Below are 12,814 nucleotides of genomic sequence, written 5' to 3'. Positions count from 1 at the left end.
ATTGATTCATTGAAAAACCCATCGAAGTATACTGCAATTCTGGTCATCCTGACAAACATATTACAAATATATGTAACTATTACTACATGCCCAAATGTATGTATTATGGTAAATAATAAGGGACATATATCTAAATAAATAGACTGCAATACTGGCCATCCGGATGAATGTGTTATTATGGTAAATATGAAGGGGTATATATTTACAAAAATAGAGAAGATAAATAACTACTGCATCGGAACTTATAAATCTAAAACACATCTTAGGGAATATAAAGTTAGACGTTCTCGAAATACTATGATTTAATAGAGTACAAAATAAGAGAGGAATGACAGGAATAGAACTAACTGAATATATGTGAAGGCGAATGGTTTCGTCTAATAAAAAAACGCTGGTGAAGCTCTGAACACAGTGATATAATATAAACTTTTCGACGATCGAGGATTTCCAGCGGTGGAAGAAATATCCGGCTGTGGAATAAATTTCCGACAGAAAATAAATTGAATTGGTGGACTTTTAGGGGTGAAGAAATTAAAAATTATTCCGACAGGGGAAGAAATATCCGGCGGTAAGCAAAAAATTGGTCAACGATTTGATATAGATGAGCCGGCGAAAGGTTTTGTAAACGTGAGCAGAAGACGACAGACGAAAAAATGGGAATAATTAAATTAAGAAATATATTTTTGAATAATATTTTCATATTAAAACATATATTATTTGATTATAAATAAATTGCATTTATACAAGGAAATGTCTTTTGATTTATTTAATTATTGCATATTGATTAAAATTATAATTCATACAATTATGATAACAATAATGTAATTAAGAAAATAATTAAATCTTAAATTTGGAATTGACATATATTAAATGTTAGTCATAAGGATAAAATGGTTCTAAAAATAAGTGTTCCTATTTATGTTAAAATTTGAAATTTAGGATATTTTCGAAACTTTGTAGACAAATTAGACATTTCCTCTAAATCTTTCTTGTTTTTATCTAGAAATGTGGGATAAGATCAGTGAGACTGAGAGACAATTAGAGTTTAGATGTGAAGGGTGTATGTGAGGAATTTTTAGGGTAAAATAAAAATACGGAAAAAAGTTAAAATGAAAATTAAATTCTTTGGCTATATTTGCAAAATTTTAAAAAATTTGATTAACTAATTGCATTGCAAAAAGTTAAAATGAAAATTAAATTCTTTGGCTATATTTGCAAAATTTTAAAAAATTTGATTAACTAATTGCATTGCATCTAATATGATTAATTAATTAATATTTAATTAGTTTATTAATTTATTAATTATATAGTTTTTTTTTTTTTTTTGTTAATAGGATGTTAATAACTCTATTACTGGAAACTGGAAAATAAGGGTGTAAGAATAACCTGAATAGCCGAACTCGGATTACCCTTGTAAGAACCGCACCTAAATAATTAAGAACTAAGAGATTAAAATTTGGCTAAGTGTTCTGGATTAGGCAGTTTGAACAAAAGAAGGCGTTTTGAAGCAAAGTTTATGCGAAAAGCAATTAATGTTTAAGGAAGTTCGCGAGATAGGTTAAGCGACAAGACTTTAAAGACTAAGTGCTACTATGTGATTAAGGCGTCACGTGAGAAGAAAAACTAGGCAAAAGAAGTAAGGAAACTTCTCAGAAATTTTCTAAGTTTACTTAATAGGCCACGTGTAAATATTAAGTTAAGCATGATTATATAGGTTAAACCTTAAGCTTACGTGTGCACTAAGAGTAGGAGCTGGTGGGCTGACAAGAGTTTAAGTGTGACTAAGCCTGTTTAAGGTGCAGTACAAATATAGGGTCTCAACCAATTACATAGGAGTGTTATTCTGAAATTTTGGAAAGAAATAGCTAAAAGGTTGAAGTGCTGCCAATATGTCTATGCGAGAAGAAGAGCATTTCGGGTTTGAGTAATCTAGTAGTGTGAGTGTTTTCTTTCAAGTGTTTGAATGATTTTAATTTAAATGTTTCTTTGATTGTTTGAAATTATGACTTTAATTTAAATGTTTCTAAAAGAGATTTACATGAAAAACTTACATGGTTTCAAAGTATGATTTATATATTTCAAAGCATGACTTGTTTATGAAATGATGCTTAAGCCATTAGTTATTTCCTATCAATGAGCTAACTATTATGTGCATATAATTGGTCAAGGCAACCATGGGATGAAAGGAGCTACATGGTGATGAGAAGCTGACTAATATATTGAAAGGAGCATATTAAGCTTAGCGGCCTAAGCAACAAGGACGAATCTGTACCTTCTCGGATGCTATTGTTACAGTAGTCTAAACATGAAGTAATGAGACTTAGCGTAGAGAATGATTTGGGATCCTTGGCGAGAGGAATGTTGGCAACTAATATGTGTTTAGGTGAAATGTTGAATTTATGAGATTTGGTTATGCGAGATGATATGTGATTGTGAAAAGATATGTTTATGTTTAAAATGTATTTAATATGTTATTATGGAAAAATGTGTTTATGTGAAATGTTTTGGTGGTTGGCGAAATGATGTTTTAAAAAAAATGTATTTCGCGAAAAGGATTTCTTAAACATCACTGAGTCTATTAGACTTACGTTTTTAAATCTTATCTTCTAGGAATCAGGCGTTAAGGTCAAGTAAGAAGAGTTTGAAGGGCTTACTAGGCAAGGAGGTTGCCAAGGCATTTTACTTTCTAAGTTTTAAGAGTTGTGTTTATGTATTTGTTGTAAAGTTTATTGTAAAACGCTTAGCCAAAGTTTAATAAAAGTCTAGTTTGGTTGACTTCTCTGTGTTAAGTGTTTTTATCGTCTAAAAGTATTTGTAAAATTTTAAGTTAAGACAAAGGAAAGTCTGTAACTGATTAAGCAAAGCTTAAGGCTTAAGGATCTCAAGATAGAGTGTCTTTGGCGTTTAACGTGTCAGAGATACTCAAGTCACGCCACGTCTCACATGACAAGCAAGTACATATGTGGGGCGAAATGTGACGACCCAACCCATATTATATGGGTTGAGTTGGGTTAGTTTAAAATGTGGGTTGAGTTAGATTGAAATTTTTTATTTTTTTCAGGTTGGGTTGAGTCTCAAGCTAGAGGGTTGAAAATTTCGGGTCAACCCAACCCAACCCGAATTAATATAATACAATATATACATATATGTTTATATTATATTTATATGTATGTTTGAAACTTTGAATTAATGGATGTTTGAAACTTTGAATGTACAACAATTTTAAACTTTTTTTTAAAGGAACAATTTTGAATTTACAAACATTATAATTTATAATCGAAAAAAAAGAAAAAAAAACAATACAACCCAACAACCCAACCCGTAAATATGGATTGGGTTGGGTTGGAAACTTAATTCGGGTTGTCAACCCATATTATATGGGTTATGTTGAGAATGTTTTCCAATCCAATTTGTTTAGACCCCTACCGAAAAGTTTATTCACATAAGTTGCAAGTCCGTGACTCCCCTCAACCCTTCCATCTTCCTCGTATATCCCAAAAATAAAATAAGAAAAATAGAGTATTGATTTTAAGTGATAAATATATGGCACAAACACAAAAATAAAAGCATCTATTTTATTCATGGTAATATAAATAAAAATACATAAATATTTAACTCTAAACCCTAGATTCTACAAATTCAAAAATGAATTACACTTATAATTTAACCAATAAAATTTATTTTTTCTACATATATTACAAATGATAAGTGATCATTAGCCCTTTAAAATATTTTGAACTTATCATTTTGGGTCTATACATTTGAAGATGAAAATAAAAGTACTAAATTTGAAGCCAAATGACTTCCTTTTAACAAAAACTACAATAGGAAAAAAAAGTTCATATATTAGAAAATGTTTTTCATTTTGTAGGGTTAGTGATTAGGTTGGCCATTATCATCAACATCATCACCATTAAAGTTGGCCTTTTTAGTATTTGGGAAGAAATAATGACCAATCCAAGCTGTATATAAATATTCTCAAACCTCCGATATACCCATCATTGCTATGTCACTCTCCAAGAATCCAATGGAAAGCAATTTGTCTTCCAAACACCTTTTTATTTCTAAAGTATAAAAATTGAATTTGAACTCTTAACCATATTAATTGGCATCAACCAAGACCAAAAACGACAAATAAACAAAAAAAAAAAAGTTTGCATAAATTTAAATATATAAGTTCCATTATCTATATTTATATTATGATAATTTACGTAAATATAACAAAATATTAAATTATTTATAGTACGTGGAACAAAGAATTTAAAAATAGACAAGTTACAATTTTTTTCATAAATTTTAAATTTGTCCTTTGTTGTTTTTGCATATATTGCGAAACTATTCTTCACTTCATTTCTTTTTCTTTGTAAATGCGATTTATTCTTTTTTTCTTCCTTGCGATTTATTTTTCTCCTCTTCGTATTATTAATATCTTCATATTATTACTTCTTCTTCTTCATATTCCAACTTCTTTTGTTTGCAATTTCTTCAATTTCTCTTCTAGAATTTATTTCTCTTCTTTTTCATCTCTTATCTTCTTTTTTTCTTCTTGATATAAGATCTAAACGATCATGAACCAATATCTAAACGATCAATTGTCTATTCCAGATAGGTAGAGATAGACCATTATCACTAATAAGTCGTTTATATTTGGTACAAGGATACAAGATCATTTAGATTTGGTATAAGATCGTTTAAATTGGGTAAAGATCATTTAGACTAGGTACAAGGATACAAAATCGTTTAGGTTGAGTAGAAGAGTACAAGATCGTTTAGACTGGTACAAAGGTACAATATCGTTTAGACTGAGTATAAGAGTACAAGATCGTGCATCAAGATCGTTTAGATTTGGTACAAAATTGTCTAAACCAGGTACAAGATCGTTCAAACTAGATACAATTAGATCGTTCAAACTAGGTATAAGGGTACAAGATCATTTAGACTGGAGTACAAAATCATTTAGATTTGGTACAAGATCGTTTCTTCATACGTGTGTAAACAATTAATCGTGGGGTGTTTTTATTATTTCACATTGTAGGCTTGTGGGTTTTTTCTTTTTCAAAATTGTTCTATACTATGTAAATATTTTCACGTTTTGTTCTATTTTTGAAAAAAGACGCTTTATATTAAATATTTTGGTTTTTCTTGTGATTATTGTATTAAAATATTAAAACGTGAAACTAGTTGAGCTATGCTCATTTTGATAAATGATATTTCAACTTTTTATTTATTTATTTTTACAAATGAGTGAAGATGATTTAAACTAGCAACCTTCGATCTCGATCTCTACACATATAGATACTACTTGAACTAGGTTCTTATTGATTTTTTTTCCTTTTTCTTAATACTATGAAAAGCTATGTTAGATATGTATGAATATGAGCTCAAAATGCAATTCATAGTATTGCAAAGAAACTCGTATTTATCGAATTTACGAGTTCAAAATTGTAAAAACAAAAGTCAATTACAAAGGGTCAAAGTTTCATGAATAATAATCTTCTACTAACAACTCTTTTTAAAATTTGCAAATATAACAAATACGCTATTACTAGTGGATTGTTATGGTCTATCGATGATAAACTCTGACAGATATTGTTATATTTATAATTATATAAAAATTTTACTACATATACTAATTTACTTTAAATTTAATTATTATATTTATAACTGTCCTAAAAATGTTGAAAATCAAAGACTCACAGGTTTTTCTAAAGATAAATGAACTATTTTTTCTGATTGTGGATTGATATAGAACCTCATACATATCGACATTACTCATTAAGCTCAAATATCAATATTTGCTTGGAAGTCCCCAACATCTTGTTCAACCGTTGGTTAAAGGTGGCGGGAATGGAGTCCCATTTCACATTACTCACACTTCTTGGATCCAAAAGCTACCTATATGGCCCAACTGGTAACATCCCATAAGTTCGAAACTCTATTTAGTTTACAAAAAGGATGAATGTTTCAATTTTCATAATGATTTAATTTCGTGGATTTATTATGAACAGTATGCCCATAAACATTGCCGACGAATTTATTATTATTATCAATAAATTACATTAATTAATTATTATCTAAAATATAAGAATGAAGAAAAAGAATCGATTATTTTTTTTAATTAAAGAAGCACTTAATATCATAATTAAGGATAGGAAAAAGAGTGGGACCCATTTAACCCAAGCTTATAAAGGGGGAAGACATGCAATGGGGCCCACGTGGATATAGTAGTAGTATGAAAGCCAGTTGTCACACGTGTGTTACTAATCATATTTACCACTAACCTCACCCTTAATGTCATCATTATCTCCATCTTCCACTCTCCCATTTAGGCCTTTCTTTTTAATACCTCTAAAGCTATATACTTGGTCAATTGTTTTTTTTTTTTATATATACTTTATATAAATATAGCAAAACCTAAAAATATGTGCGTATGACTAAAAAACAAAAATCCATGAAATTAACATTGTGTTTTCGTAAGTTTCAAATTTGTTATTGCAAATGATTTCTTACTTTTATTTTTTTCTTTTTCATAATTTTTTCATCTATCTTTCAGAATTTTTTCATCTATTTTTAAATGATTTATTCTTCTATTTAAATCTTTTATTTCATCTTCGCCATTTTTTTCTTCATCTTTCTCATATTTGAAAATATCAAGATTGTTTAAATTTTGTTTTAAAATATCAACACGATCGCTTGCAATGGTTAGTACGTTCACTTAAATTTGAAATCTATTTCTCATCGTTTAAAAAAAACTACACGATCATGTATCATGATATAAACAATTGCTTACCATAATCAACACAATCGTTTACCATAGTCAATACGATCATTGGATTTGAAATTTTTAACGATCATTTACTTTGGACTATATGATTACTTACCATAATTAACACGATTCATTTCCATGGTCAATTCGATCGTTTTTCATGGTCAACACGATCCTTTAAATTTGAAGCATTTTTTTTCCATTATTAAAAAAGAACTATACAATTGTGTATCATAATCTAAACAATCATAGATTATTCGTTTAAACTGTAGTATATGATCGTTTAAAAAAGATTACTTATCCGCACGTGTGGTTAATTAATTGCATGTTAACTAAGGAATTTTTTTTATTTCTCATTGTGGGCTATGAATTTTTTTCATTTTTAAAATTGTTCTATACAATGTAAATAATTTACCGATTTTTTATATTTTTTAAAATACCCCTTTATTTTTTATTTTTTAAGGTTGGTTTTCTTAATTTAAAAAAAAAACTACAATATACTAAATTGAAAAAGACTTGGATAGTTGTAAATATAGCAATTTAATTCAAAATATTTAAGTATATAATAACATTTTAAAAAACTTGCAAATAGAACAAAATCTGTTAAAATCTATCGATGATAGAAGTCTATTATTGATAGACCACGTTTCAAATATTGGTCTATCACTGATGGACCATAAGAATATATCACTAATAGAAGTTTATTATGGATAGATTTTGTTATATTTTTAAAATTTTGCTATATACTTGATTATGATTACACAAAAGACTTCTATCATTATTATTGTACGTACTACTTTACTCTAGTATCCATATTAATATACAAAATTAATCAATTTTTTACCTCTCAACATGCTGTTGTGTATGTTGTATCAAAGTTTACTATAAAGTTCCAATTTATCAAATTAGACTTAAATTTATATGCAACTTTTAAACTCCAGTTACTTTTCATTAATTTATATGCAAATATTAGTGAAAAGTAGTGTAAAATACTTCACAAACTTTTAATTTTTAATAAAATTAAATTCCACATAAAATGAAAAGTAGGAACATAAATTATATATTAAAATAATTTTACCAAATTAGCAAACTTGAAAAAAATTGAGCTCTGATGTTGTCTTTATACTAAAATGTTATCATTTTTGTACAAAATTTGATTCATTAAATTAAATAGAGAGCACTTTTTTTTACAATTATTTTCAAAGTTCACACTTAATCTAAATTTGAGGTCCAATTCAATAAAAGAAAGCTTAAAATAAAAACAGATCAATTTAACAAATTAAAAAGTAAACATGAATTGTTATATATTTATATATAATTTTATTCACAAGCAATTATGTCATATCAATATTTCATTGATGACATGAGAAATACTATGTGATTCAACTTTTGAGAATTCAAAATTTAGTATTGTAATACACAATTTTTAGATCATGAATCCCAATCTCCTTAAATTGGGTTGTAACATTTGGAATAGAAATATATACACCTGTTTTTTCTTGGCTTTTGTTATAAAATAAAAGGAAAAGGAAAAAAAGAAAAAAAAAAGGAAAAAAAAAAAAAAAAGAAAAGAGAGAAAAAGTGAAAGAGAAATAATGAGGATAGTGGGCCAACCCGCTCGTGCAGTGCATGCTAGGCCTGGCCCATAAACTCTGCTTTTGAAGCCCACATGTAGAACCTCTTTTTTAAAACCTTTCTTTTCATTTACCCTTCTCTAAAAGTTTAATAAAATAAAATTGGAATTTGAATTGATTGAAACAGTTCCATAATACCCATTACCCACCACCGAAAGCTACAAGAAGAAGGCAGCCTACTTTCAAAAATTAACTCGACACTGTATTAAGTTTTTAGGCAATAATGTATCCCTCAACTATTTCTAACTCTTCATTTCATCCCATCATCAGGAGAAAAAAAAACTCTCTTTTCAGACTTATTACTACTACCATTACTAATAATTAAAAATACTTAACTAACATTAATCTTAGTAATGTATTGAAGAGCAAAAACAGAGTGTGTCTCTCCCTCGTGTCTATTTAAAGATTCCAAATCCAACCATTGCTTCCTCCCACCTTACCCAAACACCATGGCTTCCGAGAAAGTTGAAACTGTAATTGCGGGAAATTATGTTGAAATGGAGAGAGAAGAAGGAGATTCTTCAAAACCCACTAAGGGCAAACTCTCTACCCTCTTCTGGCATGGCGGTTCTGTTTATGATGCATGGTTTAGCTGTGCTTCTAACCAGGCAAAAATTCAACTCCCCCATTTTTCATTTTGCATTTTCATTTCATACCCATTTTGTTATTATTATTTTTTTCTTTTTCGGTCTCTGATGTGTTTTCTGATTCTGGGTTCGTTTTTTTTTTCCTTGGGTTTTTACAGGTTGCTCAAGTGCTTCTTACACTTCCATATTCATTTTCACAATTGGGGATGCTTTCTGGGATTCTCTTCCAACTCTTCTATGGTTTAATGGGAAGCTGGACTGCGTATCTTATTAGTGTTCTTTATGTTGAATACAGAACTAGAAAGGAAAGAGAGAAGGTTGATTTCAGAAACCATGTCATTCAGGTAATTAATCTTCTTAATCACATATACCCATTTCCCCAAAACGCCTCTTGATTCTTTCCCTTCTTTCTGCAGTGGTTTGAAGTTCTTGATGGGTTGCTGGGGAAACACTGGAGAAATGCTGGCTTGTTTTTCAATTGTACTTTTCTCCTTTTTGGATCTGTGATTCAATTGATAGCTTGTGCGAGGTATTCTCAAATTTAAGTTGTTTAAGAATGACAAAGAAGAAATAATTAACCCTGAATTTGCCATTAGTAGGAAGAAGGTTCAATAATTGTTTGTGTGGGTTTTTTCACATGATATGATTTTGATCGGTTTGGTTTTGCAGTAACATATATTATATAAACGACAATTTGGACAAGAGAACTTGGACTTACATCTTTGGCGCTTGCTGTGCTACCACTGTCTTCATACCTTCTTTCCACAATTACAGAATTTGGTCCTTCCTTGGCCTCATGATGACAACCTATACTGCTTGGTATATGACCGTTGCTTCCCTTATCCACGGACAGGTACTATAGTAAAATTCAATTAACCCTTTACTTTCATTAATTTAATATTTTACAATTTCAATTTCTTTTCTACATGCCTTCCTGCTTGCTTCTAAAACAATCCAAACAAAGCTTAATTTATTTATTGAAAACGTAATCCAATGGTAATCTGAGGAGTGGGCTCCATTTTATTATTTTTGTTTGTCTATGCGTTGGGTAACTATAGTGAAAGGTGGAGCTCACATTTAAATCTATAATCAACAAATCCAATCAAATTCGATTGCAAAGACGAGGGTGATCAATCCAATTGTGTGAAATCTTATTTTCAGGATATTTTTGAATAATTTTCTAATTTTTGTCATCAATTACCATTACCGTTAGCATCACAGATACTACTACTATACAGTAGGAGAATGGTGAATTTGTCACACTTATTGTTATCATTACAAGTACCATTACCGATTGGCCTTAAAAAGTAAAGGTAGCGGTAAGAAGACAATGATACCAAACTAAACAACCTTAATTGTCATCAAATTATGTTTGCAAAATTCCCAAGTACACTTACAATTGATAGGTTAATGGAAACCTATTACGAGTAGGCCAATTTTAATTATGAATTAGTAAACATGACCTTAATTGTTTATTACTATAGAAGATCTGAATTTAATCCAACTGAGGTTTTTACCTGATTTGGGTTTCATGGAAATACAACAGAAATTGGTAATCCTTTTATTTTATTTTATTTTTTGTGAAGGCTGAGGGAGTGAAGCACTCAGGGCCTGCTAAAATGGTTCTGTACTTCACTGGGGCTACCAACATTCTTTACACCTTTGGAGGACATGCTGTAACAGTGTAAGAATTTAAAAGATAATTTTAGAGTTGGAAACAGAAGACATTTTACCAAATCTGTATTCAATATTTATTTTGTTGTTGATGTAGGGAAATTATGCATGCCATGTGGAAGCCACAGAAATTCAAGCTTATTTACTTGATGGCAACTCTCTATGTTCTTACATTGACTTTGCCATCAGCTTCTGCTGTTTATTGGGCTTTTGGGGATGACCTCTTGACCCATTCAAATGCTTTTGCTTTGCTTCCTAGAAATGGCTTCAGAGACACTGCTGTCATCCTCATGCTAATCCATCAGGTGACATTATGTATAATTACAAAATATATCAAACCCCATTTTGAATAAGAATCGTTAAGAATTGAGATTGTGTCTTTTTGCAATGTAACACTTAGGAGCGTTGATTGTTGATTCTACAGTTCATAACATTTGGGTTTGCCTGCACACCTCTCTACTTTGTGTGGGAGAAATTCATAGGAGTGCATGAGACAAAGAGCTTAATCAAGAGAGCTCTCGCCCGACTACCTGTAGTGATACCGATATGGTTTTTGGCAATCATTTTCCCCTTCTTCGGACCGATCAACTCGACAGTCGGATCCCTTCTTGTCAGCTTCACCGTCTACATAATACCTGCTTTAGCTCACATGGTCACATTTGCTTCACCATCAGCCAGAGAGGTTCATAATCTCCTTTTGACCCAATTCACAAATTCAGTTTCTCTCAACTTTTTAACCCCCCCTTTTTTTTCTGTATTGAATAATGCAGAATGCAGTGGAAAGAGCTCCATCATTGTTGGGAGGTTGGGCAGGGCTGTACTCGGTGAACATATTTGTGGTGGGATGGGTTTTGGTTGTGGGATTTGGATTTGGAGGTTGGGCTAGCATGCTTAACTTCATACATCAAGTTGACACTTTTGGGTTATTCACCAAGTGCTACCAGTGTCCTCCTCATAAGCATTGAGTTTAAAAACTCAAAGACACAACAGATCAAATCACTCGAATTTTAAACAAAGACAGGGACTGAGAGACTGAGATAAAAAGTAACATAAATATGTTTGTGTGTAAAGAGATTGGCAATCCCCCTTTTTTTTAATCTTTTTTCTTTTCCTTCTTTACCTTTTCCATGTATTGGTGGTGATGGGTTTTAAGAGAAGGTGTGATGGCAATGTTGGCCACCCCTATACAGACCCCCAGTTGAGTTTGTAACTGGTGAGTCCTCTAGCTCTTTTTTTTTTCTCCTTATATTAAGAAATCTGTTAAGTCGTTCTCTTTATGAATGAGATTATTCTATTGAACGTAACATTATATTTTGATTGGTTATACAAAGAAATCCTTATCATTTGAATTTAAGAAAACCTCTGGCTCTTGATTAATGACACTATTAACATCAATTTGTGAGAGATTTTAAGGTATAGGTTAGAGAGAGTTTGTTGTTGTGTGTTTGTTCTTTGCAGTAAGGACATACGGAAAAAGTTATTAGTTCGTCTCGAAAATGAGAATTCAACCACATATTCATTGTCCTAAATATATGTCCTAACGCTACCAATTATTGTATTTGCAATACCTAAAAGAAGAAGCAAAGAAAGTTTTTTGAGACCCAATCAGTAACCAAATCTCTGATAGGAGGCAGCTGTGATTGAGTTAGCAAAGTTTCTTTCCTTTCTTTCTTTCTTTCTAAATCATCAACCCTCTTTTTATCTTTTTACAATGGTATAGAATGGTCCACGTAGACCTGTATTAATGTGACGAATTTATTTTTGGTGTCACGAGATAATCTTTCTACAATTTTCAATTTTGTATTTAATTGTTCTCTACCTTTTAAAATTGTTAAACATATTCTTGAATTTTTTAAATCAATGAAATTATCTGACATAAAATTGAGTAATTTGTATAAATTTTAAAGAACGTTGAATGTGTCCAAAAAGACCCGACTTTATTCCCTCTCCGACTCAGCCGACTTGGATTGATATGTCCTTGACTTCTTTATCCGTGAAAGGCCGTCCGAAGGACAGGTTCATATTTCGGAGAGGGTCAAAGAATTTGAGGCGAAACGACTGATTTCAAATATTTTCAGGAGTGGCATTATGAAATCACTCTCCAAATAGTAAGGAGAGGGGAGAAGCGGCTCTTTTCCAATGTCAAGCATGAT

The 12,814-nt window shown here is 30.6% G+C and overlaps 1 protein-coding gene across 1 annotated transcript; it reads left to right on the top strand.

Annotated features, from left to right (window-relative positions):
• The first annotated feature begins 8,617 nt into the window (after positions 1-8,617).
• On the top strand, positions 8,618-11,967 carry LOC103503391 (auxin transporter-like protein 3). Its single transcript, XM_008467571.3, has 8 exons — positions 8,618-9,008; positions 9,146-9,331; positions 9,404-9,516; positions 9,657-9,840; positions 10,574-10,671; positions 10,759-10,966; positions 11,086-11,343; positions 11,432-11,967. Exons 1-8 carry the CDS (start codon positions 8,850-8,852, stop codon positions 11,624-11,626), a joined length of 1,401 nt encoding a protein of 466 aa, XP_008465793.1. The 5' UTR covers positions 8,618-8,849; the 3' UTR covers positions 11,627-11,967.
• The last annotated feature ends 847 nt before the right edge of the window (positions 11,968-12,814 follow it).

Source organism: Cucumis melo, chromosome 9 (assembly GCF_025177605.1).
Source record: "Cucumis melo cultivar AY chromosome 9, USDA_Cmelo_AY_1.0, whole genome shotgun sequence".
In the NCBI taxonomy this organism is placed as follows: domain Eukaryota; kingdom Viridiplantae; phylum Streptophyta; class Magnoliopsida; order Cucurbitales; family Cucurbitaceae; genus Cucumis; species Cucumis melo.
Note: the sequence above shows the minus strand (reverse complement) of the source record. Positions and strands in the feature narration are given on the sequence as shown.

Bases quoted from the DNA above. Each gene is read 5' to 3' on its own strand.
- LOC103503391 (XM_008467571.3), top strand. From the start codon at position 8,850: ATGGCTTCCGAGAAAGTTGAAACTGTAATTGCGGGAAATTATGTTGAA. The intron at 10,672-10,758 runs GTAAGAATTTAA...TTGTTGATGTAG, and splicing joins GGAGGACATGCTGTAACAGT to GGAAATTATGCATGCCATGT. The intron at 10,967-11,085 runs GTGACATTATGT...TTGATTCTACAG, and splicing joins TCCTCATGCTAATCCATCAG to TTCATAACATTTGGGTTTGC.